We start from the raw sequence: 26833 nt of genomic DNA on the forward strand, positions 1-26833 counted from the left end.
CAGTCCATTCCAATGTCTAATGACCCCTTCTGTGAAGAAATTCTTTCTAATGTCCAACCTAAACCTCCTCTTGCAGTTTAAGGCTATGTCCTCGCATCCTGTCACTAGTTGACTTAGAGAAGTGAGTGACCCCCACCTGGCTACAACATCCTTTCAGGTGATTGTAGAGAACCATAAGCTCATCCCTTAGCCTTCTCTGCTCCGAGCTAAACAACCCCAGCTCCTCCTTCAGCTCCTGCACTTTAGACCTGTGCTCCAGAAAAGGCGCCCAAGTTTTGGCAGCACTTACCCAGCAACACAGCCATGGTTCAAAGATGGGACTGTTCCCACAGAGGATAGCATGGTCTCCTTAAAGGGCCTCTCTTGCTCCTAAGGCCTCCCTGACTGCTGGGGGGCTTCCACGGGGCTGGGGGGGTCACAGGCACCTGCTGAGAGGGGCAGGCATGTCAGGGAAGGCAGGGACATTTCAAGGCCATGCAGCAGCCTGTGGTGCACAGCAAGGCAAGGAAAGCCCCCAGGCTGGTCAGAGCATCCAGGGTTTGTTCTCTTAAGCACAAAAATTACCACCAGTTGCTCTGGAAGCCCCTGTGTTGTTTGGCAAACAAAATCAAGTAGGGAAAAAAACTTTTATATGCTGTCAAGAAGAGATTTTTGCAGATTTCCCTGTAAGGATTTGATCCAAACCAGCCAAAGCACAGACTATTAGTCAGCATGTTTAGTCATGAAGCAAACATTTCTCTCTGTGCTGTTGAAGTACAGTTACCAGATGGCAGCCCAAATTGATCCCCTTACAAACACAGCACGACCCTTCTAAAGTAATGCTTCATATTTTGCAAATCAAATCTGCATTTTCCATAATAAGAATTTATGGTTTTTCTCTGGAGAATAAGCTCTCATTCCCTTGGATCCAGTAAAGCGAGGAATGCACCATTTATCAATCAATTTAACATAAATGTCTGTACATGTGTCATTTAGAGCTGAACTGCAGAACGTCTCTATGGAAACAGTTTAGCTATAGTGCATCCAAGAGGAACAAATGTAGCCCGGAAAAAAAAAGAATTCTAAAGGCAGTGCAAGTATATGTGTTATATTATGTTATTTAGAAGAAAAGTATTAAGAACAATATTAATCTTTCATGTTGAATTGCCTGCACATAGAAAGCAAGAGCACATTAAGGAGCCTAGTCTGTGACTGCATCATTTCAGGTATCCAGGGATAAAGACAAGTCAAGATGCAGGAGCTTGTGCCTGCTGGTCATTGATACAGTCCACCTATCTCCTGCAGATTGGCCATAGGCTGTTGGCTAGGAAGACTGGCAGCAGTGCAGGCCACCAGCTGTTTCAGAGTCTGTAGCTTGTCCAGCATGATCAGCAGCACCCTGGGTCACAGTTCTTCCCATCAATACAGGTTGATCTAGTTTCCTCTACAAATGCATTTATAGGTGGGGATGCATTTCTGAGGTTAAACCAAAACCAAATCAAAAAAACAAAACAAAAAAAAGGGGGAGGGGGAGAAAATAATTGCAAATATTCAGTTCTTTTATTCATTTACATTTGTAAACTATATCTAGGACTGTGAAGGACTAGAAAATACTTCTTAAATTCCCCTCTTCCATCTATTGCTATTTTCCTATATTAGTTCCTATATTCCTGTGTTCCTAACCTTAGGAAGGGATAACACTGACCATGAAATATGGGTATATGAAAAAATTACATAAAAAGCTGAGTTTAATGGATGCAAATGACAGTATCTCAGATACAGTTTAGAGCAAAGAACAAATATAGACTCTAATGGACATTACAGGCTAAACATAGGTAGGCAAAGTGAAATAACATAGGCTGGAATTTGGTCAGACAATAACCATGTTCAGTCTATTCTTTCTAAAAATTTGTCTTGCATATTTTATGACCACAGAGGAAGTACCGTTTTAGCTCAGTAGTGCCATTTAGTAACTTGTTCCAGCTTTGGTCTAGAATAATTCCAGAAAGAAGAACATGACCCACCTGAATAATGAACATTATTTTTTTTGTTTTTCCTGAAACATGAAGAAATGTTTGTTTTCCAAACAACTCCATAGTCATTCTAGCCTTAATTATTTCATGGTATCTAGTAGTGTACTGGAGCTGTACACCACAAGACCTGAAAAAAACCAAAAAAATGTAATTTGGTATTTTAGCTTTTAAATGTCCAAAATTAGAGCAAATATCTGCTAAATTAACAAGATACTGTATTCCATTTTGTTGAATTTCTACCATCATCTATTCCAAAGAATGTGCTGGTGCATGAGAAAGCCTCAAAAAACCCCTCAGCAGTCAATACTGTACATCAGTGGTGACAGCACGTTATGATTTCAAGGTTGCAAATGAAACGAGGAAGGAAGAACAATTTTCCATATTCATTTATAATTTCTTCCAGATAATCTTTAAAGAATTGCAGTAGGAAGATTTTACAGATTCCAAAATTTCAATTTCAGAGAAATGTTATAGTATAGGAAAGCTGTTAGTAACTGAGAATGTACCATGTTTTGGCGCTGCTTGGTTGTAATGGACAGGCCACAGTGCTGAGTACATGCAAGAACAAGGCATTTGGAAACAATTGTTGCAGTGTGATGCATTTCTGACTCAAGCAACTTGTCTGGAGCTTTTTGAATTGATTTTCTTTGCTTGGGATATGTCTCATCAGTCACATTTGAACTAAAAAATAAAAAAAGGCAGAAAAACTGAAGTGGATGGAGAGATTTCTTACAACCCTAATTCCTCCAAAAAGTCAGATTTGGATAAAGGAGATGATATGAAGGCTCTTTCACTGGTAATGGGCATAGATAATGAAATTTTAACTTGACAGTACATATTTAGACAAAAACGTAAAGTTATGGCTTATGAAAAAATCCACTCACAAAGTTTTATAAATTCAGATTGGACCAATAGGAACCATAAACTAATTCCTTAATTGTCTATTCCCCTTTCCTATTAACTGTGGAGAAGAGAATATCTCCATTAGCTTGAATTACAGTGAACATATAAATTTTATTATTTTGTATTTTGACTAGGCAAGGAGACAGAAGTCAGAGCTTTGCCAGTGTCTCGCTGCTTAAGGGTGCTCAGGCTTTTAACTTCTGCCTGCCTCAACTTTCCCAGCTGTGTAGTGATTAGGCTATGCCACACTTTGGAAAGCACAAATAGGAAACTGCTGAGCTGTTTAGTAGCATATAAATAGAATTTAAAAATTCCCTATCTGTTTTTAATTTCTCATCACAAGAATATATGCTTCCCAAAAGTTCTAAAATCCAGGGGGCAGGGGATATTTTAAATTAAAAAGTTCAGTAAACAAACCTAAACGTGGAAGAGAGAATTTTTTCAGTACATTTGCATGCAGTGCACTAGAGGGCCCTCAGGAGTTAGAAATGGATGGAATGCACTTTTGGAAGGCATATACTTCACAGAACTTTTCATTACAGAATTTAAAATAGAAGTTGCTGTGGTTTTGTGTGTGTGGGTTGTTTTTTTTTTTTTTTAATAATGTGAGGTTCATGTAAGTTTATAGCAGTTCATATGCAAACCACCTCTCAGTAAAGTTAGCTTCCAAATTGTACTTAGCTTGCAATGAAATACCTAAATGTGAACCATACTTAAAACTGAAATATGTGCTAGACGCCAGCTCAGTTACTTTTATTGACCTAAGGAGTTTACCAGAACAAAGGATGTGTCAAGCTGAATAGGTAAGAAATTTTATTTTTATAGCAATATACATACAATGTGCACTTATTCTATCTTTGTTTCTTTGGAAAGAGGTATCAGCCACTGTCATTTCATTTTAAAACTATAGCTAGATACTTTTTATAGCTTCAGAAGTGTGAAGAGAATTAACCATCTTTCATTTTTAATGTGTGTTTATGAATTATGTGAATTATATTCATGTCAACTAGGGAAATTTGGCAATGCTAATATATTTTTATATTAATGAATATGTGCATATTTAACTACTACAGTTACTGGTGTTAATATTTGGATAATTTACAGCATTTCCATAACCTAAGGTTTAGTGAAAACTTTATCTCATAAGAAAAAGATAATGATCTGAGTTTGACAAGCTTTTCTTCTAATGCTGTAATACAGCCAGCTGAGATTACAAATTGAGCCTATATTTAATGATTTTTGTGTTTAATTTATACTGCAATGAGAAAGTGAAAGATGTATCTTGACAAATTTCTACGTACATACTGTCTCATCTGGAACTTTTTTCCCTGGAAAATATAGAACTACAGATGCCACATGTGAGTAATGAAATGAAATGTTACTGTTTTCTTTTTGCAGTTTGTAAAGGAGATACATCAGATCTTTTAGACTACAAGTCAGTAAACTTTGCTTACGCAGCTGGCTCCATTCATTCTCTGAAACCAATCACTTTCCCTGTGGTGGCTGATAAGAATTTAACAGCTTGAGAAGGTGGAGTGCATCCTTAGTGCTAACCACTTTCCCAGGCATATCAGTAGCCTCTGTCCATCACCCATGCTGGAAGCTAGTTGGAAAACAAGAAATAGAAATTGGGGAAGGAAAATCATGCATCATCATCCTGGCTGTAATGCACCGAAGACTTTATGCTGTTTTCATCATGTGGATTCACCAGAGAAATGACCACCTTTGATCAGCAAAGTAAAATCAAAAACTTGTTTATTTGCTGCCTGTGCCCCTCGCGGGTGTTGAGGCTCTGGACTTGCAGGCGCCCAAGGACAAGGAGGAATCTGCTTGTGGGCACCGCCTGTGTGATCTACCTGGGATTCCTTGTCAGTCAGGTTGGTCATGTTTTACCCCAGCACAAAGGAGGACATCAAAAGATCAGTTCCAGAAGTCTCCAAGATGCAGCCCAAACTCCTTTTCTGGGCATCCCACTGGATGGCACCCTGTCACCACCCAATTTCCAGGAACCCCAGCTGGGTAGCAATGGGACCTTGCTGCCACCCAATGTAGTTTATATCACCCTGCGGTCCAAGCGCAGCAAGCCTGCCAATATCAGAGGCACAGTGAAGCCAAAGCGCAGGAAGAAAAATGCAACGCCTTTGTCCTACGGGCAACATTTTCCAAAAGCCACTTTTATGGGCCTGGAAAAGGCCTTTGCCCAACAGCCAGGGAGGGCCATGCATGCCACGGGCACAATGGGAGCAGCAGTAGCTCTGGAGGCAAGAAAGTACCAGCTGGATGAACATAGAAATAAAGGAATGGCGATTGGGGAGAGGGGTCATCGGAGACCTGGGATGATTTCTGGAGCTGTGAAGGCACAGCCCCAGCCTGAGGAAAGCAATATCAGGATTTACAGTGAGAGCTCTCCCTCGTGGATGAGCAAAAATGACATCCTAAACATGCGAATGCTGGCAGATTCTCCGATAGAGAGCATCCAAGAAGTACCTTCACACAAAGCAGTCCTGGTCGTGTTTGCAGGAGGTCCCAGCACCGCAGGAACTGCTTGTGATCAAGGACACTGTGGGATCGTCAAAAGACCCCTCGACATGAGCGAAGTGTTTGCCTTTCATTTGGATAGGATCTTGGGGCTAAACAGGAGCTTACCTTCTGTAAGCAGGAGATCAGAGTTCTTCCAAGGTAACACATTCCTATGGTTTTCAGCTTGCAGGTGAGGTACAGATGTTTCCTCTCCCCTCCCATGTTAGCCATGGGGCAGCAGCCACCACCTTTAACTCCTGAGACCCCAAGAGCTAACCCTGTTGGTAGAGGGAAATAAAGCTGGTATAACTTCTGCAGTGCAGTTATCCTGTCCAAAGGATGCAGTACCCCAAAGTTTAGGTCAAATACCATTGAGTTGTTGAGGGCAGTAACAGTTTCTCTTACATGAGAATCTGGAATGAGAAAAAAGAGAGAGTGTAATCCGTAGGTTGCATGAAATTATAGAAACTGCCTGAAATGAAACTGGTGAAAGAGGTTCTGGAATACTCCATGATTCAATGGGTATTTCTGATGTTTTTTAAAAAAAGTTTTCTCATCTTTTAGAATTGATTTCAATCAAATACTGTTGAAACTGGGCACAAAAATTCATCTCTTAGGTGCTAGGAAAGGGGGGTTGTATTTAGGCAGATAATCTACTCAGAGAGGTAGGGAACTTTCCTGCAGAAGCTTGAATCTACTTCTATGGTACTAATCCCCTTGGGAACTGAAAATTTTTTTAAAAGTGCTTCCCTCTCCTCTGGTACTTAAAAACCAAATAAACTACATGTCAGTGGATCTCGCTGTACATTTTGAGGTTAACTACACATGTCTATATATTATCCAAAGAAACGTACACAGTAAATATCTCAATATGGCTGTTACATGATTGGCATAGAGTTTTCAATTAAAAATTTGATTTCTAACCTTTAGTGAAATTAAAGGTAAGTTTCAGACATGTAATGTGAGTTTTAACATTGCTACCTTCTTAAATATGTCTTCAGCATAACTGCTATTTTTGTACAGTCACAAATCACAATCCAGAAGGACTATGTTGCATTTTAATGAATCACTGCAAAAGTAGCTAGCTATGTTTTTGCTGTTCATTTCTTGCTGCTGAAATTAGCTTATAATAAATACTTTTATATCAGTCTACATTTCTTAAAAAGAAAAGTAATGCAAGAATGACTTTGTAAAGTCTGTCAGCAGGAAGACAATCCAGTGATGTCCAGTTTCTTCCTCCTTTGTAAACCTTCCCTGTAAAACCTGTACAACAATGTGAATGAATCTCTAGGAACAACAGTTTAGAGGCTTCTGAATATTATTCGTAGTTGCAGAGCATGGAAGATACATTATGCCTATTTTATTTTTAGGAACAACATCTATTGCTATAGAGCTGTCCTAAGGCATTAAGGTAGCTCGGTTGGAGGAACTCTGCATAGTGTGGCTGTGGAGATGACAGACTGCAAAGCTTGGAAAACTGCTGTTAGGCTAATTGTGCATTGTGTTGCTCATTGTCTGTCGCCTTACAGTATGTTTTAGACTGTCTGTGACAGAGTGTGTTGTTCTGCCCTCTTTAATTTTCTCTTCCTCATAACTGGCTATGTTCCTATTGCAAGAGGAGGGTTGCTAGGTGATGAGAAGAGAAATAACATTATTTTGGTCTCACTTCATTTTTTCCAGCTAAAAGCTGAACAGAGCATTTGGAACAGTGATTGTACCTTGTCTCTCACCATTTCTTTAGCCTGGAAATATGCTGGAGCTCAGATACCTAATAACTACTTGAGCTCTTTACTGTTGATGTGCTTGTGTTGGGCGTAATCTGAGAACATCTGTGTTGAGCAAATGAGCAAAAATATATCCTTAAAAATAATATGAACAATTAGCTCATTTCTATGACCCATATGCATTTCAGTTAAGATTAGGTGGGCATTGTAAAGTTTTTTACAGGGTGGCTTTTGTAAAATAGTTATTCACATGGGAAAGCAAGCAATGCAGGATTAAAGACTGTGCATGTGTGTATGCATGTACACTATTTCTGGGCTGACACATCTCTCTCCCTGACACATCCCTTTTGCTTGCCCCAGTTGTGATGTGATCTAACAAGACATGTTTGATGTAGCATTAAAATCTTAAAAAATGGGCTTTTCAAAACTGTCATTCATTTTGTCAAAAGCAGTTTCAAAGAACTGCTTAGTGAATCCCTCTATAGGTCCTGTCTCCCTTATTCTCATAAATCTGCCTCTGATTTTTTGTCTAAAGTCTATCAATACACTGTACTCAAGTCCCCTGTCTGCTACGCTCACCTACCTTACTTAATTGTCAGAGCTTTTAAGTGTTAACTGAATGTTTTTATCGTTTGTCTAATTTTTCTATCATGGATGGAAAAATCAGGTATGATAACTGTCTCATATTTTTGCGATGCATTTTCTGAACATAAATACCTGGGAAGTACAGGTAGGAAAAGCCCCTTTGAGTTTAGCGTAACAGACTAAAAGAGCATGATTTTGGGCATACGCAAGCAGTCATGCTTTCCTCCCATTGCTACCTACAAGTTGTGAAAAATGTTGAGAGCTCCAAAACATCTATAAACAGAGAAGGACAAGCCTGTAAAACATCAAGAAATAATCATAAAATTGTGTCTATTGGAGACGATGGAGGCTGAATCTTATGTGTCTGAGTTTTGAGATGGTCACATTAATACCACAGTAATGAAAATCCTCATTATTTCATAACCCTAACCTGAGGAACAGAGGAGACATAAGGGACTTTGCTTGGTGTTGCAGCTCTGTGTTAATTACCTTTACACAGAAGCTAAGTAAAATGACTGCACGTGTTGCCTCTATCTCAGCAATCGAATTTTCAGGGTAGGACGATGGCAATGCTTGTTAGGGCTTCAGCTACAACAGGACTAACATGAGCTGGAGAAGGGTTGCTTCTCTGTTGCAGCTGACAGCTGTAAGGATAGCACTCTGGTTCCTTGGATCATAGCAACAAGGCTGAGTCTTTATTCAGCTTTTGGTACTATATATAATTATTGCTATGCAATTTTGTTGCACCACTTGCTGAGGGACTGAACTACTGCATGCTGTCGACTACCTCTATTCTTCTCTGACTTTCTGATAACCTAAAATTGGTTAAATATGTTTTATACTGTGCTGAAAAGAACAGAAACGGGTGTACTCAATTCAGCTTAATTTTTTTTTTAGCTAAAGATCTAATCTACTATTTGTCCAGAACCTCTTTCTTTTTGTCACCCCCAAACATGCAAGAAACTCTTCCTTTGAATAACACCTTTCATGTTTGCATGATTTAGTGCAAATAGCTGAATGATGTGATAGATAGCTCCACTGGTTGCACTTGTCATTTTGCTTTACTGGCCTCTACATGATGATAAATGGAGCCATAAGCTTTTCCTTGTTGTACCCTGTGTTATCAGACTGTCCTTGCCATCTCATCAAAAGTTATGCAAAAGCATAACATATTATGAATCACTTATGTCAGGGCAAAGAATAAAACCCCAACCCAAGACTGCTTTATGCATGCAGGGTACTCTAAAATACTTCCCTATAGTGCTGTACCTCTCAGAGGGGTAAGAGAATATTTCTAATATTCTGTTGGGTAGAGAAGTTTGTGAATAAGCAACAATGCAGTCCATAGTCTAGAGAGCAACTAATGCACATTTCATGCATTCCTTAATACTGACATCTATATGAGCACAGGACAAAAACATTGCAATCAGTTGCACAGGGAAGAAAGAAAAATAAATGGCCTAAATTCTCTCTGCTTTCTGCTTCTGTCCCTTATATTTTCCCTCAGAATTTAAACTCTCAAAATCAAGTAATGATCTGTATGTCAGTCCCTCTCATTTTCTACACTAAATTGCCCTCTCCTTCAAATATGTGAGCAGCTAAACTGCTCCTTGCAAATGTGGCAGTGGTAAGCTGTACTGCCAAACAATGATGAGTTTGAGAAAGGGCTTTAGCTACCTCATGAATGGTTTTCTGGTTTTAGTGTTGCTGTTATGGGGCATGTTTGAAATTATTTTCTTTTAAGAAAGTTAGAAAAAATGCTGTAGCTGCAAGTTAGAGCACAAGATGAGAGTGATATTTGCAAGAGCAAAATGTGATGAAGAAGAATGCAGACTATTTTTGAAGTGACATGGAGTGTGGATATCTAAGATGATGCCTGTGTTGAAGAAGGCATGCAGTGATACATTACTTAGCTGCACGTGATGCAGTTTGAGTACCTTGAGGTAGTCTAGTCTCAGCAACCTGAGGTTTCATCTGTGTTAGTTTATTCAACTTAGCAAAGACATTTTAGAAATATTTTGATATTCAAAGATGTGTATGATTTACTAGGAAGCTGGTTTCAACATGAGTTCTGAAAAATCTTTCCTATAGAATTTTGCAAATTGCCTTTGGATGGTTAGGTAGATATACAGATCTAAAGTGGCAGATGAAAGTTAAATGAAGCCATTGAGCTTTGGGGGAGATTCAGTGCAATGCAACTGCAGCAAAAGAAAAGCAGCAGCCCTTGGTGTTAATGTATAAAGCTGAATAGGAAAGAAGGACATACAGAATACACTGGACTTATTCTGAAGTGTACTCAACCTTCTCAGTTTTGGCTGTAGGTCTCTTCACTATTCAGGTGACTTTAGCCCCATCCTCACAAGGTTTGAATCAGAAGAGCTCCACTTATTTCATTATGGTCATGCCAGTTCATCCAGCTGTGAATCAGACCCCTTATCTGATTTAATTCGGAATCTTCATGTTTTTCCCGCAAGTGTCAAAAATCTGAATCACAGCTCTTTATTGAAGCTGCTGTTTCATATTCCTGTAATTCAATTTATATTACAGAGTTGAAGGATTTTATTTTGGCTCATCTTTTCTGCCCCCATTTCCTCTGAAATGCAAACATTTCCTGCATTTAACCTTAGTCTTTTAAAAATGTTTTTGTATCTTAGTGGAAACCGGCAAGATATTATTAATATTTTTCAAGTATTTATATTACTATTGTTTATCATGTCCTTTTTGGGTAGACAGGAGATGTTTGTTTTGTTAGAAGACTGTTTATGTATTTGGTTTGTGGAAAAATTCATGAATAGTTACATAAGCTGTTACTGGAGATATAAAAATAATAGATCAAGCTTGATCCTGAAGAAAGCAATCCTTTTTTTGTGACAATTTCCAATGCTTATATAGACTTTCTCCAACTCTCTGGGAAAAGAAGCCTAGACGATAGTTGACCTAACTTGGCTAAAGTCATCTTCAATGTAGGCAATGGAGCCAAAGCAAGAGAGATGGAGAAATGGGTAAGATTTCCCAAATTAGTTACCTAAATACTTATTCAGGAACCTCAGTAGAGGAGAAGCCTGATTTTCAGTAGTGCTCAGCACTTTTTTTCAATGGAGGAAAGAGTATGGAGCATGCTGCTGATAAAGGTAATACTGATAATGAAAGAGAGATTGATGTTCCTAATAGAAGAACACGCTCTGTGTTCTAAGAAAGCATTGGACAACTGGGAAGGAAGTTAAAGAGGTACTGAAGCTGCATGTTGGTTTAGGTTGGCTTGTCTTGGCTTGGGAAGGACTACCTTGTATGTGCAAGCCACGGCAGAGAGAAGATCAAGTACGTTTTGGTTTTGGAAAGGAATTAGTTTTTCTCTCAGGCTTGATTGCATGCAGGGCCTCTCTTGCTTTTTTGGTGAACACAAGATGGAACTTGACATATGTTTCAGTGCTAGGTATGGGCAAAGATAGTTTCTCACTTGTTGTTTTAGACCAGTCAGCATCCTTTGAACAAGTTGCTTTTTGATTCAGCTGTATGGAGATAGTTTTTCACAGTCCTGGCTGCTTACAAGTGTAACATTCACATCAGCAGCTTTTACCTTGCTGTTGGCATTGATACCTGCTTTCCCTGTGCTATTCTCTGTCTGGTTTGCTTCTAGAGAAGGTGCCTTGGACCTTTTACCTCCATGTGAGTTTCTGAAAGCTTTTTTTCAAATCTGTCTGTCTCCATGGGCATGTGGAAGACAAAGAGACAGTTTAGGCTGCCTTTAACTATGCAGTAAATTGTGCAATAGTGTAGACTTTAAGTTAGTTGACCTTCAAGATGAATATGAATAATTTTTAAAGCTTTATATGTGTTTGAACACTTGTTATTTAGTAAAGAGCAGCTTTGCAGATAAATGGTTCTTCCTCTCTGTACCAAGACATATTTTGGTCTTTTGTCTACGCACCCAAAAATGTAAAGAATTTCTTTGTTTTAATGTGTGTACAAGCCACAGTCAGTCATGGGTCCTTGACAGTTTAAGGCAGCAGTAGCATTGCATCAACCATAAAAGGAGAGTTCCACTTTCCCAAGAAGATAGATACATTTGTTACTTGACATTTCATGAAATATATTTGCCAGTTCTTATACTGAGAAAGCTCATTTTAAATTCTTTCATGAGATTTCTTCTCACTGAGAATTCTGAACACCTGAGTTCACCAAAGAGAAGTCCCTTTTCTCTGTTTCAGGGAAGAGCAGAATATTCTTTACACAGAGGAACTAAAGAATTTGGCCAAAATATCTGCTATACAGAACAGTTCTCATCTCTAGGTAAAAACCCCAAACTTGTCAAGGTGTTTATTCTTGCTAAACTCACACATTCTAGTATTCTCATATATCTTTTCAGAGCTCTGAAGGCATAAATACTTAAGGTCTAAAGTACTAAAGATAATAAAATAAACCCACTCTGAGTATAGAATTTGCAGTGTTTCTATATCCATTATGCAGAAAGAAACCCCTTTGACATGTGTTCAACTCTTGAAAATCAGTTCACTGGAATCAGAGGGAAATTACATTGTTGATTCAGAGTGTAGGCTCTTAATTTACCTAGAAACTTCGTAATAGTTTAGTTTAGTATACGATTTTGTACATTAATCTCTTGCTTCAAACAGGAAAAGCCTTCTGTCCACTGAAGGCATTTATGCCTATGCTTTTGTTCCTATGGTGGCTGGTGTTGGATGTAGAATAAGACCACGTTGACCAAAGGATGTCAAGTTATTAGTCCCTGGCTGTTTTTCCTGCCAGATCTGTAAAATGTCTAAAGAAAAGTCAAATAAGACTGACAGTATTGCACTATACTAATGATGGTTTTTTTCTTTTTTCAGGTGGTCAAGCCTGTCCTGTTATTCTCTGGGATTCCTCACTGAGTCCAACAGATAATAGTACCCATTCTTCAGTGAGGTTAACATGGGGACAATATCAGCAGCTGTTGAAGCAGAAATGCTGGCAGAATGGTAAAGTTCCCAAAGCTGAGTGGGGCTGTACTGAAATCCACCATCATGAGTGGTCCAAGATGGCACTTTTTGATTTTCTTCTGCAGGTAAATCGCTTACTGAGCACAACTATCTGCTTCAAAAATCATGTGAGCAAACACAGGACTCTTAGGAAACGTAATTTTAGTCTATTTCATTTTTTTTAATGGGAAAGAGACGTATCTGCATAGTTTGAATTTATTTCTGTTTTTTTTTCTTATGATTAAAATATCCAAAATGCAGTTTATAATCAGGGAAAGAGATCAGGAACATAACTGACTAATTTCCTTTTAAAGAGGAAGCAAAGGCTTTTGACTTGTTTTATTTCACCTTGAGACAGGCATACTGTTTCTCCTTCACTCCTTTTTTCTCCAAAAGAAAAAGATCTTGACTATGTTCACAACTGTAAATCTCTGTTTACTGTGTGGTCCTTCTTGTACCTCCCCAGCCCCCAGAGGTAACTGAAGTGGTTTTGGTGAGCTGCAATCTGGATCAAGATAGCTGTAGTTGCTAGTTTTCCTTTTTTAAAAAAGTGTAGCCAGTTCCTTAGCCAGGAAGGAGTGTTTGGTTTTTCACATAATTTAGTTTTTAAGAGGGTGAAATTTCTTGAAATTTAAAAATCATGACTTGGCTTATGCATAGCCTATCCCTGTTCTTCTTAGTCCTGTTAGAGAATGAACTCATGTCTCCAATTTTTTTAGTTATATTTTTGCATATTTGCTACGTTAAACAGAGCATTCAATTATTCTCCAAAAATAGATTACCACTTGTCTAATAACTCCATCTTTAGTCCCATTATGAGCAAGTAATGCTTAGAAATGGGTATAGAGTCATATGTGGATTAGTCTGTTGCTAAACAGTAAGGGTCCTATAGGAATAGTACAGATTGTGTCAGAGTTAATGTTTTCATGCCATTATATTCTCATTTAACAGTTTAAAAATTCTTATGAGTTCTGTGTTGATTTCTAATTTTAGGGTCTTCTAAGAAAAGTTTGTGATATTCATAGTAGAACTCCTATTATCCAGAAGGAGCTGGATCTTAAAATAAGATACAACAGGATTGAACTTTACATGACAAGAAACAAATTACTGTTGTACTAGTAGCTGGTATCAGAGTGATTTATGCCTCTGGTTCCCTACCAGACAAGAACACGCATGCCAGATAGTGAGTGAAAGTGAGCCTTATGGTTATTAAAAACAAAATTTTATCTAGGTGCTCTCATACTTTAAAATTTTTCATCAGTAGGAGAAGACTCTAAAAAAAAAAAAAGCTAAGGAGGGATTCTGCATTAAAAAAAAAATAAATCTGTGCTACATGAGTCATTCAGAAATAGAGAATAATGGTGAAAAGTATTTTCTGTTAAACATACTTCCCTCAGAAGAATGGGTTTGGTTCCTGTAATAGGTGTTCCTAATCTCTGGTTTCAAATGCTATAAAACATAGGAGCAGGGTGAAAAATGCTTATAGTTGACCTTTATTTGCCTTCTGCAAGAACTCAAGCAAAATAAGGACATAAACATAAAGTTGCTTCTTTAATTTTGGGGGTTTGGACCTCTTATGTACATAAATGTATAACGAAAAACATGCTAAACTATTAAGGTTGCAGCCTCAATTCCAGAGTGTCCCATCATTATGGCACTGAAATGAGGGAAGATATTATGAAAAGGCTGTCTGTAAAACGTGGTCTCTTTGTCTATTTAATGCACATAGTGAAGTGTGGTGCAGATGAATTAGGTCTATACATCAAAAGAGTCTGTCTAGAACAACTCTGCTTTACTTTTTTACCTTTGGATGAGTTGAATAAGAGATCCCATGACCTAAACAGTGGAAGCCAGAGAGACTCTACCACCTGCAGATGCTGAATGCTGCTCATGAAAGGAGAAAGAGGCAGAGAAATCTCTTCCTCAGGATTTTCACATTTGAAAACGAACACCTTCAGCAATACTGCTAGCAATAGAACTACATATAAAAAAACCAACCAACCAAAATTAAACCCTAACAAATTCTCAGACTTTCATTTGATGAAATAGGAGGCCTTTTCATTTCAACATGCAACCTAGTTCTACATCAGGTGAAAAGTCCTAACAATCCATTTCACTGGGATGTCACAAAAATAAAGTTGTAATTTTGGAAGGCTTATGTGAACATTAATGCTTTTGTGCTTAGAGCAGTGTAAAGACTTAGCAGTAAACAAGAAGGAAGGACAGAAAATTGCTTTATCTTTGATAATCTACTCATTCAGCCTTAGATGCTCCAGACCAGACTTCTACTCTCTAATTACCTGTTAGCAGGGACAACTCTGCTCTCTGGGAAGATGAGCTGGAGCCAAGGGCAGCTCTAGGGCAGGTAGGACAGGCAGGACCAGCGGCTGGAGAGGCAGCCCAGCAGGATGGATAGTGAAAGCCCTGCGTCTGATTTATAGTCCAGCGAGCATCAGGCACAGACAAGGCTGCAAGGTAATTCGAAGACCAACAAACATGAACCCCAAGCAGCAACCCAGAAGCATCAGGTAGCAGGACAAGCAGCAGATAACCACCCCTCCCTTCAAAGGGCTCAGAAGAGGGCTGAGGTGCCAGGCCTGAGTTTAAAGGGGGTTCCTGTGCCCAGAGACAGAGGTGAGGTATGTGGAAGTCCCAGATGAGACTTCTCAGGGCAATTCAGGTTGATTTGTGCACTCAGGGCCCTGGCAATGTGGAGTATTTATTCTCATCTAGTCAACAGGGGTAGAAGCACTTTCAAGGAGTGATTTATCCTTCCTGTATTAGATGATTATCCAAAAATGGCATCCATTGCTCTGGATGTGCCTCATTCCCTTCATTGTTTATGAAAGGGAAAAGAAATGACTAAGTCAAAAGAGATGCTTAACATTTACACCACTAAAGTTAGACCAGATGTGTGTATTCCTTCCAGCTAAGAGCTGTGTGATGAATAATCGAGGGTTTGCATGGGAAAAAATAACCTAGACCATCATGTCATTAAAGTTTATTCTACAGTGCAACTCAGGGAGGCTGCTCTATGATTATAAGTTCACTATTCTTGCATTTTATAGCTTTAGGTGGTTTGCTGTGCCCCTTACTAGTCTTTTCAGTTATTTTGTGTACTGTTAGTCTAAGATTCCACAAAATGAAGATCCTCTGTGTGTGTCAGACTGTGCTATTTCTATTGTTCTCCAACAGAGAAAATGTAAAAAAACCCTACAGCCTTCTGAAAAAAAAAAAGAATTGTATTCACCATCCTGTTATTTCAGTTACACAGTGGTATTGTTCCGTTATTTTCAAAGAATTTCTACTGACATAACAAATCATGGCTATAAAATGGATAAAATACACAGTCTGAGACATTGCTTCTAGCAGTACATGAAGTATGGGGACCAGGTCTTCAATGCCATTTCACTGCTGACTTTAATTATACTTGTCCTGGGCTTGCTTTCCTGTCAACTCTGTTAGTGAGTGATGCCTTACAGTGGCACTTTGCCCCAAGTACTTTGGTATTGTTTTCACTTGGCACTCTGCTGTACTTTGTTTTAGATCTATAATCGACTAGACAGAAACTGCTGTGGATTCAAACCTCTCAAGGAGGATTCCTGCATGCAGCAAGGACTGAAGCTGAAATGTAATGATCAGGATGCTGTTGACCTGACACACATAGTTCAGAGAAGGCATGACCAAAGGCACTTGGCCTTTGTAGACAATAAGGGTTTCTTTGACAGAAATGAGGACAATCTTGACTTCAAAATACTACAAGGAATCAATGAGTAAGTTTTAAGTTAATAATTTTGTAAAAAGATTGATAATTTCTTCCCAGTTTTAGTATGAGACTCTTAAGTTACTGGAATAGATATCATTGGTCAAGACATTGATAGGATGTGCCTAAAATGAGTAATCCCACTGCTGTAAAAGATACAGTTAACATGCATATGGTTAAGCAAGCATGGAACATTTGCCGAGTTGCAGGGTACAGTCATAGAATTGATTGCTAAAGCACAACATAAATATTGCAATTCAGAGTAATGGCAAAGCTGATGAATTTCTTTGTTCTTTTCCAGATTCCCTGAATCTGCAGTTTCAGTGCTGAGGAGCCAGCGTTTACGTGAGAAGTTGCTCCAGTCTTTGTTCCTTGACAAAATATACTGGGAGAGCCAAGGAGGCAGAAAAGGAATTGAAAAGCTTATTGATGTAATAGAAAGGAGGTCCAAAATTCTTCTTACTTATATAAATGCACATGGAGCCAAAGTATTGCCCATGAATGAATGAAACAGTCTTGTTTCCATCTGAGAGACAGTCTTTAAAAAATTTTGTATGGGACAAAAATTGACAGTAAAATTGATTTAATTCATAGAATTATTTAATTTTTTCCCCCAAACTTTCAAGGTTATTTTTAAATTTCTTATTTTTAAATAAGAAATCTTACATGGTTTAAAAGCAATACTTAAATGTCAGCTTCAGCTCAACACAGTGAAGTCTCTTCTATGTCACCAGTGGCATGAAAAATAACCAAATGGTGCAATAAATAATATGCAGTAATATATAGGTATCATGAACACTCCTTCTGTTAAACTGTTTGAAAATTAGTAACAGGATTTTCAGTACATTAGTCTGGATTACTCTTACTTCCCCCATTCAAGTCAATATAAGTTTTTCTCACAAGATTAAATAGGACCAGAGATATATAAGCTTGATGACAACCGTCATCGCGTCTACTTCCTGAAACATATATACAGGAATTTGTCTTTTTATTAGGAATACTAAAATCCCAACATTTCCAAGGCTTGTTTTATTTTATTTTGATCTTTTGAAATCTGAGAACTAAATTCAGCTCTTTTAAAGACAGGAGTGCTTGCACTGGACATGAAAGAATTTTAAAAACAGGGAAAAGAGAACATGACTTTAACAATAATAATTATTTTGACAAATACCTGTCCAGTATGGAGTACAATTCATCATGAGTCACTCATTACAATGTACTATTTTCAATTCAAGTTGTTCTGATGTGTAGGTGGATAATCTGATATTTTCTGTCTATTGATTAACTGGGTATTTCTCACAGAATTGTCCTTTGCTACCACTATTTTTAAAAGTGGCTTTAGCTTTTTGTGAATATGCTGCTGCTACATGTTTTGTTTTTGCAAAATTCTTGACAATATTTTTTGAGAATTATTAAAAAGCAGACCTACTAACAACATGAGTGTTGATAAACCCAGCACCCAGGAAATGTTTATTCTGTGTGCTCAGCTCTGGCCAGCAGTTCAGGCTCTGGTTTTCCATTAAGATTGACCACTATGGAATGACTTGCCCTAAGTGTTCCCAAAGGTAAGGCTGTTAGAGAAAGTTGGACGATTTCTATCCTGCAGAAATAAAATATCAACTGATTCCACCTGTTTGTTTAAAAAGACTTTTATCATCTTTCTAGAGAAATATCTATCATCTACTTGCCCTGAGATAATGGTAGAAGTTGGATACTTTTGTAGCTACTCTTGTCTTTATGTATAGTAAAAAAATATATGGTGTATAAGATTTTAAAATATTGTTGAAAGTGCTTGTTTAATGTCATTAATGAGAAACTAAAATGTCTCATCACTGTTAGTGTGGATGGGTGAATTTAATGTTTTAAATAACTACAATTCCACTAAAACCAGCTAAAACCAGATTTCTTTCTTAGTATCAGAAAACCTATTAACAATAATTGCATTACTAGGAGAAATAGATCTCATTATAGACAGACTTAAAAATACTTAGTAAAATTTTAAGGGCTTAGCCAGCTAAATAATATTTTATTTTGTAGGCAAAGAACAGATAAATCTGTTAAAACTTACTAGAACTTAACTATTGCCTTGAAAGCACATGTTTTAGAGTGCCTTGGACTTTTTAATAGCACCAAAGTAGAATTTTATAGGATTTTCATCTTACCCCTTTCTTAAAAATGTTGTAACTTATCAGCCAGATAATTTTTTTCACAGAAACAAAAATGTTAATTTGTCTTACACTGTGAACAGAGTCTAGAGAAAGAAGTAATCCTAAGGATCCATTTCACATGGAATTCCTGTTGCAGTGAATTTCACTCTTTGATGACCATCATGATCAATTTGTCTCATTTTCTAGCGTTTCTCACAGTTTTCTTCCTGCTAGATATCTGTTCAAATGGATTATCAGACACTGCTGGGAGTGGGAGAAAGGCGTGAATCCCAGCTGCACTAAACAGTAGAGGGCCAAGTGGAGATATGCATGTACCTGATTATGAAAAAAGTCCTATGGGAACTCTGTCTTCTATCTTTTAGACTGCACATCCTGATGCCAAGTCACTTCCTCACTTTGCCAAGTTGTTTTTTTTTTTTCCAGAATTGGGTCATTTTCCAAGAAAAGAAGGAAATTGAAAGTAAGGATTTTTTTACCTTTTTCAGGTTGGGTCATTTATTTATATGGTCGTAACTCAATGCATTCTTCTCCGTTTCTTCTGGATATGGACTAGTGTTTCCCTGAGCATGACACATGCTCTTTTATTTGCCTGGCAGTTCAGTGCCAGCTCTTAAAGCAGCAATGTAATTGCCTACTAGTAAAAAATTGCCCTGAGGCTGATCTGGACCACTGCCTCTCAGTTGTCATGAGTTTAAGAGGTCTGAGCAGCCATGATGCTGTGCAGTACTTGAAAATTTGACCAAGCATGAAAAGCATAACTGTAAAAAGCAGAACTTCTGGAGACTTTCCAAGGGCAAAGAAATACTTCTTTCTCTGAAAGTCTGAATTTGTGTCTAGGACAAGGCATTCTGCATGCTGCTCTCATCTTACAATGGTGCATTATTATGGCACTATGCATAGCTGGAGGTTAACATGCCATATTTCTTATGTGTGCAAACACTCTCATAAGTCTTCAGGTAAGTCAGGAGAGGCTTTGTGAAATTGGACGGTGGGATTGGACTGTAAATTTCTTCTAATTCTTTAAAGTTAATAACAAACTCCAGAAAGTGCTTTTTCTCCATAATGTTTACCCTGTTGCTGCGGAGCTTGGTATTTGAATCCAGTATTGTTAATAATGCAAAGTATGATTGCAATAGCGCTTGTGAGTACATACAAGCCAAGGTCTAGGGGGTTGTTTTATGATAATGAAGAATTCTGTATTTTTTGAGTGCATTTGCATAAAAGCTACAGTAAAAAATACAAAAAAAGCACTTTATTGAGTTTGTTCATTCTCTACTGCTGCATTCAAGATACCTGCTGTCCCTTCAGTAACAGGGGTAAAGTTTATTGGGAAATCGGTTCACTTCCTTTGAAAGCAGCGTGACGTTGGACTGGCAGGAAGCGCACTGTGGCCTAAATAATATTAACTGACAGGGCAAATCCCGAAGAAGTCTTACTCAGCCTGTGGTGATCAATAGAAAACCAAGAGTCTGTGCTTTAGTCATCTTTGCTGGGCTGTCTTCCATTTCTGGGCATATGGGATCACACAAATGTTGGTGTTGCATATTACTTGGAAGGGTGTAACCAACAGCAACAGTGCAAAACCTGTGGGTAGGAAAAGGCGATTATGTCATTCTTGAATCTACTTGAAAGCCAGAACCACATGAAATGGAATTACTAAGAAAGTCAAAAGAGTCTGCTGATTTCATAACATTGGGAGTCAGAGCTTAAAATAAGTAGCACAGGCACAGATGCCTTAAAATTCCTCGGGAGCCTGCCAGCAAGTTAATACTCTTAAATGTTTCAGAAGCTGAGGACATGAAAACTTCTGTGGAGCACTGTGAGAGCAGTGTCCTTCTTGTTTTTTGTGTGTGTACTCCATAACATGCTATATTAAAATAATAATAATAAAAAAGATAAATTCCATGGTTTCAAATGAGCAAATACAGATTTAGGATACGTTAAGGGACAAGGTTCCTCTAGCAATTCTGGGAACACTTTCATGTGCATGCCTGTGCATGCAAACACAAACATACATGTATATATTTATATACTTAGGCTTGTTCCTATAAAATGGTCAATTTGGCTAATAAAGAGTGAGCTGTTTATGTAATTTACTGTTTACATGTAGAATTGTATTTGTGATTGTAAGTCAAATTTTGGGTATACACAAGTTGAAGTTTAAACAAAACATTATTATAGATGAAACTTTTGTTCTCAAAGGATTAACTCTTCCCTTGCCAACACATTTGTATAATCTTATAAGTTTTTCATTTGTAGGGAAAAACAGCAATATGTTTGTGTCTGAGCTAAACTGCCAGAGTGATATCAACTCAGAGGTTTTTTAAAGTTTTGTACTAGATATTGAATTTCCATTTTATTTTGGAATTTGTGAATTTTAAAAGTCAATTTGTTTATACTTTAATTAATACCAGTAAAAGTGTGTTCACAAGAAATGAATCATTTGAATCTCTACTGCTATTTTCATATAGTGTCTAGGAATATACAAAATAAAAGAATAACTGTCAGATTTTCAGTTCAGCTCTCTAAGTTGCAACAACAAAACCATAACACAATAATTATCTTAATATATGGATCATTAGTTACTGTTCAGAAAGAATTATGGCCTTGAAGCTGCTTCTTCACAGAAACAATCCAAAACAGATTATAGGGCTCTTTCTGTCGAAATATTTTCTAGCTGTTTACTCATGAGACTTGCAACTCTTTCTTACTAAGCTGATGCAGTGTATCTGTGAACCTTCTGGTTACTGAAGCACTGGTATTTACTACCTTCTTTAGCCATTCTGACAGTACCTACTTACATAAACATTGAGCAGAAAAGGCCATGGCCATTTATGATGCCAGAACAGAAGTATTGGTCGGTGACTCGTAAACTTTCTAACACACCATGAGCAAACACAGGAATAGAAGAGAGATACTGAACTGCATGTGGAATAGAGACTCACACAGAGTTAAAGTACCCTAAGAACTTTTGGCCTCTCAAGTTTACATTATTTGCCATGATCCAAGAGAGGCTAATGGGAAACACAAAGATGCTGAAACATTTTCATTCTCTTTCCCACACAAAGTAATTTGCTTTGTTTTATTAAAAATATTACTTATTTTTGCACATTATTGTGTGCTTCAGGCTAAGTTCTATCAGATACATTTGTGTGAATTAATTTCAATTTCACTGAATTATCCCATTTCCAGATAAAACAATTTATGTCAGTTAGGTTAATCCATGTTCTCAGAGATTGGAGAACTGAACCCTAAGGTCAAAAGGAGACCTTAGGAGACTACCAGACAAATAAGGAGAGTTGCCTGAAATATAGCATGGATATAGAACCTGGAATGTAAGTACTCTAAACAACATCTGTGGGCTCCAAGCAGGATCTACAAGTGTTCTTTGAAGACTATCAACTTGTTCCATCTGTATTTCTGTGTGTCAGGACATTCAAAGGGGACAAGTTCAAGGACAGCATATTTATATATATGGACTTTGTAAAAATTAGGCAAGCTTTTATCCTCTAACGTTCCTAATAGAACAATTCTGGATACTGGGGAATATAGGGGAAAGGGGCCACAGATAATGCCCCAAGCTCACGTGCTCACCTCACGGTGCCACAGTCCAAGAGTACTGTTTGGCTGGGTGGCCCCACTGGTGGTTTTCCAAAAGCAGTTCCATGGATTTTGTTCTTTTGGAAAAGATGAAATGCACAAAAAATGCAGAAACCTTTTTTTCCCACTGTGATGCATTGTTTTATCTGGGTATACCAATGCTGTTACTTATTTGACTGAAATAAGTAGCTTTCTCTAAAAATTAATTCAGTTTCAGTAGTTATTTCCTTTTTAGTCTTTTGCAGTACATTTACTTCTTATTTAATCATTTGGTTTCAGCATTCACTGTTCAAGAACATTATCTCTATTTCCTTCAATGGAAAAACTGGCATGGCATTCCACAGAGGTCTGCTAAGCTGTACAAGCACGCCTTATCAGAGGTATTCTTCAGCTGGCTATGTGAAACACTTTGAGATTTGGATGGAATTTATTAACTGTGTAAAAGCCAGCCTTATGAAGTGTGAGAATTATGTCTGACAGATGGTAAAAGCTGGTAGTCCAGTGTGCTGCTATGCTCTGGGAATTCTGAAACAACTGCAGGTCAAACATCTTAATTTTCAGATATATGTGGATGTATCACATACCTAAGACAGGGTCTTTTATGGTCACCTGGAGTTTTTTCCTACCTCAGGTCTCCTGAAATAGAAATATGCAATCAAAAAGTAAAAGTGAAAAGTGACTGAAGCATACTCTAAATACAGCTGGGGCATAGTTGCAGTAAACTGGTGATACCCAAACAAAAACTAGACCTGCCTAATAAAAATATCATCCTGAAGGAAGATGAAAGGAATCATTCTGTTAAATATGACAAGACCTAACTTGAAAAAAACCTCATTATGTGAGGAAACTATCTGAGGCTCTTTGTCTGACTTATGCTCAGGACCACATGGTTGTAGCAGATCTTTCCCCAAACTCCCATTCACTCATTCTACTACTTCTTTTCATGACCACACGGACAATTCTTCCATCACAGCTCATATGGGTCAGCATCATGGCCTATACCATGAAGGTTTTTGACTGTTCTGTAAGTTTCAATACCCAGTATACTCCTAAATCTTGCTGATTCTTTCAATGTAATAGGTTTAGTTTTTATTCCCTCTGGGGCTGAACCACTTAAATGAAAAACTCTGAACCCTACGCCTGCAGTTTTTATTTTGCGCCTGATCCCTACAGGATTCAAGTCTTTTATGCAGCTGATCAATACCCGTGTGTTTTTCTCTTAGTGATCTCCTACAATGTGAAGCATCAATACCAATAATTTCTCAGATTTCAAATAAAAAAGTAACATCTTTTTTTTCTTACCAGATACTTTTCTTCCATATAATATTCCTGTTATAGCAGATATCACTGCTACTGTTCAGGATTGCAGTTGCAACTCAGATAGATAAATGCTTGGAAAGCATCTCCCAGTTTATTTCACGTGTATCATTATTAGAGCATATCCAGCTGAATTTTTGAAAAGGGAGCACAGGTGAGACATAGACTGTTATGAGAAATCTCATAAGCCTAGTTGTTGGCTCTTTTTAATTTATTTTTTTAAGAGTTTGATATGAAAGAATATGAGATCTGTTATCGTAGGTAATCCACAAATTACTACTGGCTCCATCTTGACTGATCACTCCTGTGGTCCTCATTCCTCCTGCTGTGGGTTCCTTTTCTCGTGTGGATTCCTTTTGTAGTTATTCAGGTCCTGCTGCACTTTTAACTAGGAGACTTCTACTACAGGGTTGCTGGTTAAGAAGGCTTTGTAGCTCAAAAGGGAAGGGGAAATAAAAAACCCTATTACATACACTAAAAATTCAGTATGCTGTTTGCTTAATAATCTTAATAAAAGACTTGGAAAAGTTGTGTTATGTTATATACATATACATATATGTATTATGTTTCGGTACTGTTCTGCCTTTTTCTGACCTTCGGCAGGGAAGATACTTCCCCCAGACTCAGTGCACTGCCTGAGCCATTGCTTCTAAAGTTACTTTCTAACTGAGGTATGAGACTCTTTCTGTCCAGCTGTAGGAGTCACTGTGCTTAGGATTGCAGCTGAGGCCTGGGCTGATTCACAGGATTTATACCCCATTGGGTTGTGCTGATAGTACTGTCGTATTGCTGCTAGAAAGTGCAATATACCATCAAACCCTGCACTTCTAGTCTCACTTGAATGCTTGCTTGGCTGTATCAGCATGAACTAAGCCAATAAGGCAACTCATGCGACAGAAGCGTTGATGTATTCTGAGAGCCGCAAAAGGTCAAAGAACAAAAGAGATTAAATCCCCATTAAAATCACAGCTTTCCACTTCATTTTGCTTTGCGTGCTTGTATGTCCAAACTTGAACTTGAAATGCTAGTTTGCAAGTAGCTATAATGTGCAAACACAGCTTTTGTCAATTTGTTAGTGTTTGTGTTGCGAAGCAAGAGATCCGAGAGCCAAAGAACAACAGATTAAAGCTTATGCAGTGTCAACACCATACTGGGAAAGAATTCTTACCCTTTATCACAGTCTTATCTGAGTGATAATCTGCATGGCCATGAAGAGCTGACTCCTATTTTTTGTTACACTGTTGCCTTAGTGCTAAGATTTCTTTGATTTTCTGCTGTTGGCTTTACCACCCAGTGCATGTATCCTCAGGCTTTCACAATTGCTGTCTTTCCTGCTAAGAAAACAGAACTTACATGTTTCAGTACTTCTTGGCACCTCGCCTCTCACATATAGTTAGGGTCAAATTTTCAGCCTATTTGCTTTCCCTGATTTTAAGTATAGGTAATAGTATAATTAGCAAAGAAAAATAAGTAATTTTTTCTCTTTGGTGGGCGATAAGTCCTGCCAAAACCTATGTAAATATGTCTTGTAAGGAAGGACTACAGATGATTAGAGAAAAGTGTATTTCAGAAGTGTAGATCTGAGAATGTGGTCGGATATTCATTCAGTTTTGCAAAAACAACTTGTGGAGCTCAATATCATGGCTATTCTACTTTTTAAGGAGTGGATGAACATTAAAGAAAATGAAGAGAATTTTCTTGACCAAAATTTTTTATAAATTGCCACCCTCCCTGTCACTATATTGATGACTAAAGCCTGGAAAAGTCCTGCCCTTTGGATGACTTTCACTGCGGAATCCAGATAAAAGGAGGCTGTATTTTCTCACGTAGCTGTTTGCAATCTGCTCTCCTCCAGTCTCCATCCCTGGAGGCTGCTCTTACAACCTCGTCTCGGAGCCACAATAGGACTGTGTTGCAACCCAGTGTATGGTCAGCTTTGCTAGTTTTCTTCCCACTCTTGCATATGTTTCAAGTCCATAATGAAGTCCTCATTGGCGTTAGTGGAAGCAAAGGCTGCATTCTTTAAGGCTCAAAACTGAACCTCCAGTTTCAGGGAAACTTCTGCAATTGTTTCCCATTTCTCCCTTGGCATACAGATGTCACTAAGATCTGTTCAAGCATTCTGGACTGAAATGAAGTATGCATTATGCAACTTTCATATTTTTCAGTAGAAAAAAACTTTTCCTTTTTACAGACATTTCTGTAGACCTAAGCCTTTGGTCTTCATATTGAGTTGTGCTTGAAGCCCAGTGGAAGTGGTGTGTCTTTTTTCTAGGGTTGGTGAGCATAACAGAGAGCAGAGCTTGATTCCTCTGTGTGTCAGAGATCTACTCTGACATGAATGTGCTGAGAACCAGATGGAATGGGTTCCACAAAAGAAATTCAGAAATTCCATTTCAGAAAACTGTTGTAATGGTTCCTTTACAACTGTAATGGTTCTTTCCCCAGTAGAGAGGTGGGTTACCTACATTTAAATACTATTTAACTTCGGAGAATTTCAATCCAGGTACTTTTCAATTCCCAAGTGGGCTCTAACCATTAGGATGATCTGGAAAAGGACCACTTTGGCCAAGTTTGCAGCTGTTAATTCCCAATGAAAATGGGTGATTTCCTCCAGTTTGGATGTAGACATCCAGCTTTCACCGTATAGTTCTGACTAAATTAGGAGATTGCCCAGTCAGAGTGCTGTGTTTTGTGGTTTGTCTCTCACAGCATGAATCACAGGCAAAGAAGGCACTAATAATATAATTTGGAAAGAAGATAGCTAATGGAAGATTAGATAATGGTAGGTTGTATCTAGGTACTCTCTCAGTTTACCCAGCTCCTCCCTAAACATTAACAATGTCTAAATACACCCCTGAGCATGATTTCACAAAAATGGAAAATTTGAATTATCCACATTACTTCTTTATGTGTTCCTAATGTGGTTCTGATTCTCATTTATACTGGTGGTTTTTTAAATAGAGAATTCCTTACAGTAACTTCAGTGTAAGGCTCTTCAGCATGTTTAATGATCCCAAAATATATTCTATACTTGCTAAAATAAGTGCTAACTCCTCAGAAGCACAGTGGATAACAGTGAATTGCTAGATTGGAGATGGTGTGATACATCTTTCCATTAACTCCATACAGAAAATCTACCCCTCAGAGACATCCTGTGAATGCTTTACAAGGGTCTTGCAAGAGCACATGCAAATTAGCACCTTGCATTCTTATCTGCACATGAAGTTTTCACCTGTGAGACATTTCTTACAAAAGCATGTAGTGA

The 26833-nt window shown here is 38.0% G+C and overlaps 1 protein-coding gene across 2 annotated transcripts; it reads left to right on the plus strand.

The window, feature by feature from the left end:
* Nucleotides 1-458: 458 nt before the first annotated feature.
* Nucleotides 459-20740, plus strand: GASK1B (golgi associated kinase 1B). 2 transcript variants are annotated; one of them, XM_051790792.1, is made up of 5 exons: nt 459-537; nt 4314-5594; nt 12589-12803; nt 16264-16490; nt 16782-20740. In XM_051790792.1, the coding sequence occupies exons 2-5, from the start codon at nt 4598-4600 to the stop codon at nt 16987-16989; spliced, it is 1647 nt and encodes a 548-aa protein (XP_051646752.1). In that variant the 5' UTR covers nt 459-537; nt 4314-4597; the 3' UTR covers nt 16990-20740. The 2 variants fall into 2 exon arrangements, with proteins under 2 accessions (XP_051646752.1, XP_051646751.1); XM_051790791.1 differs by lacking the exon at nt 459-537 and adding an exon at nt 2172-3718.
* Nucleotides 20741-26833: the final 6093 nt, after the last annotated feature.

The sequence above is a fragment of the Manacus candei genome, unplaced genomic scaffold (assembly GCF_025592945.1).
Source record: "Manacus candei isolate 608988 ecotype Guabito, Panama unplaced genomic scaffold, ASM2559294v1 h1tg000028l, whole genome shotgun sequence".
NCBI classification, from domain to species: Eukaryota; Metazoa; Chordata; class Aves; order Passeriformes; family Pipridae; genus Manacus; species Manacus candei.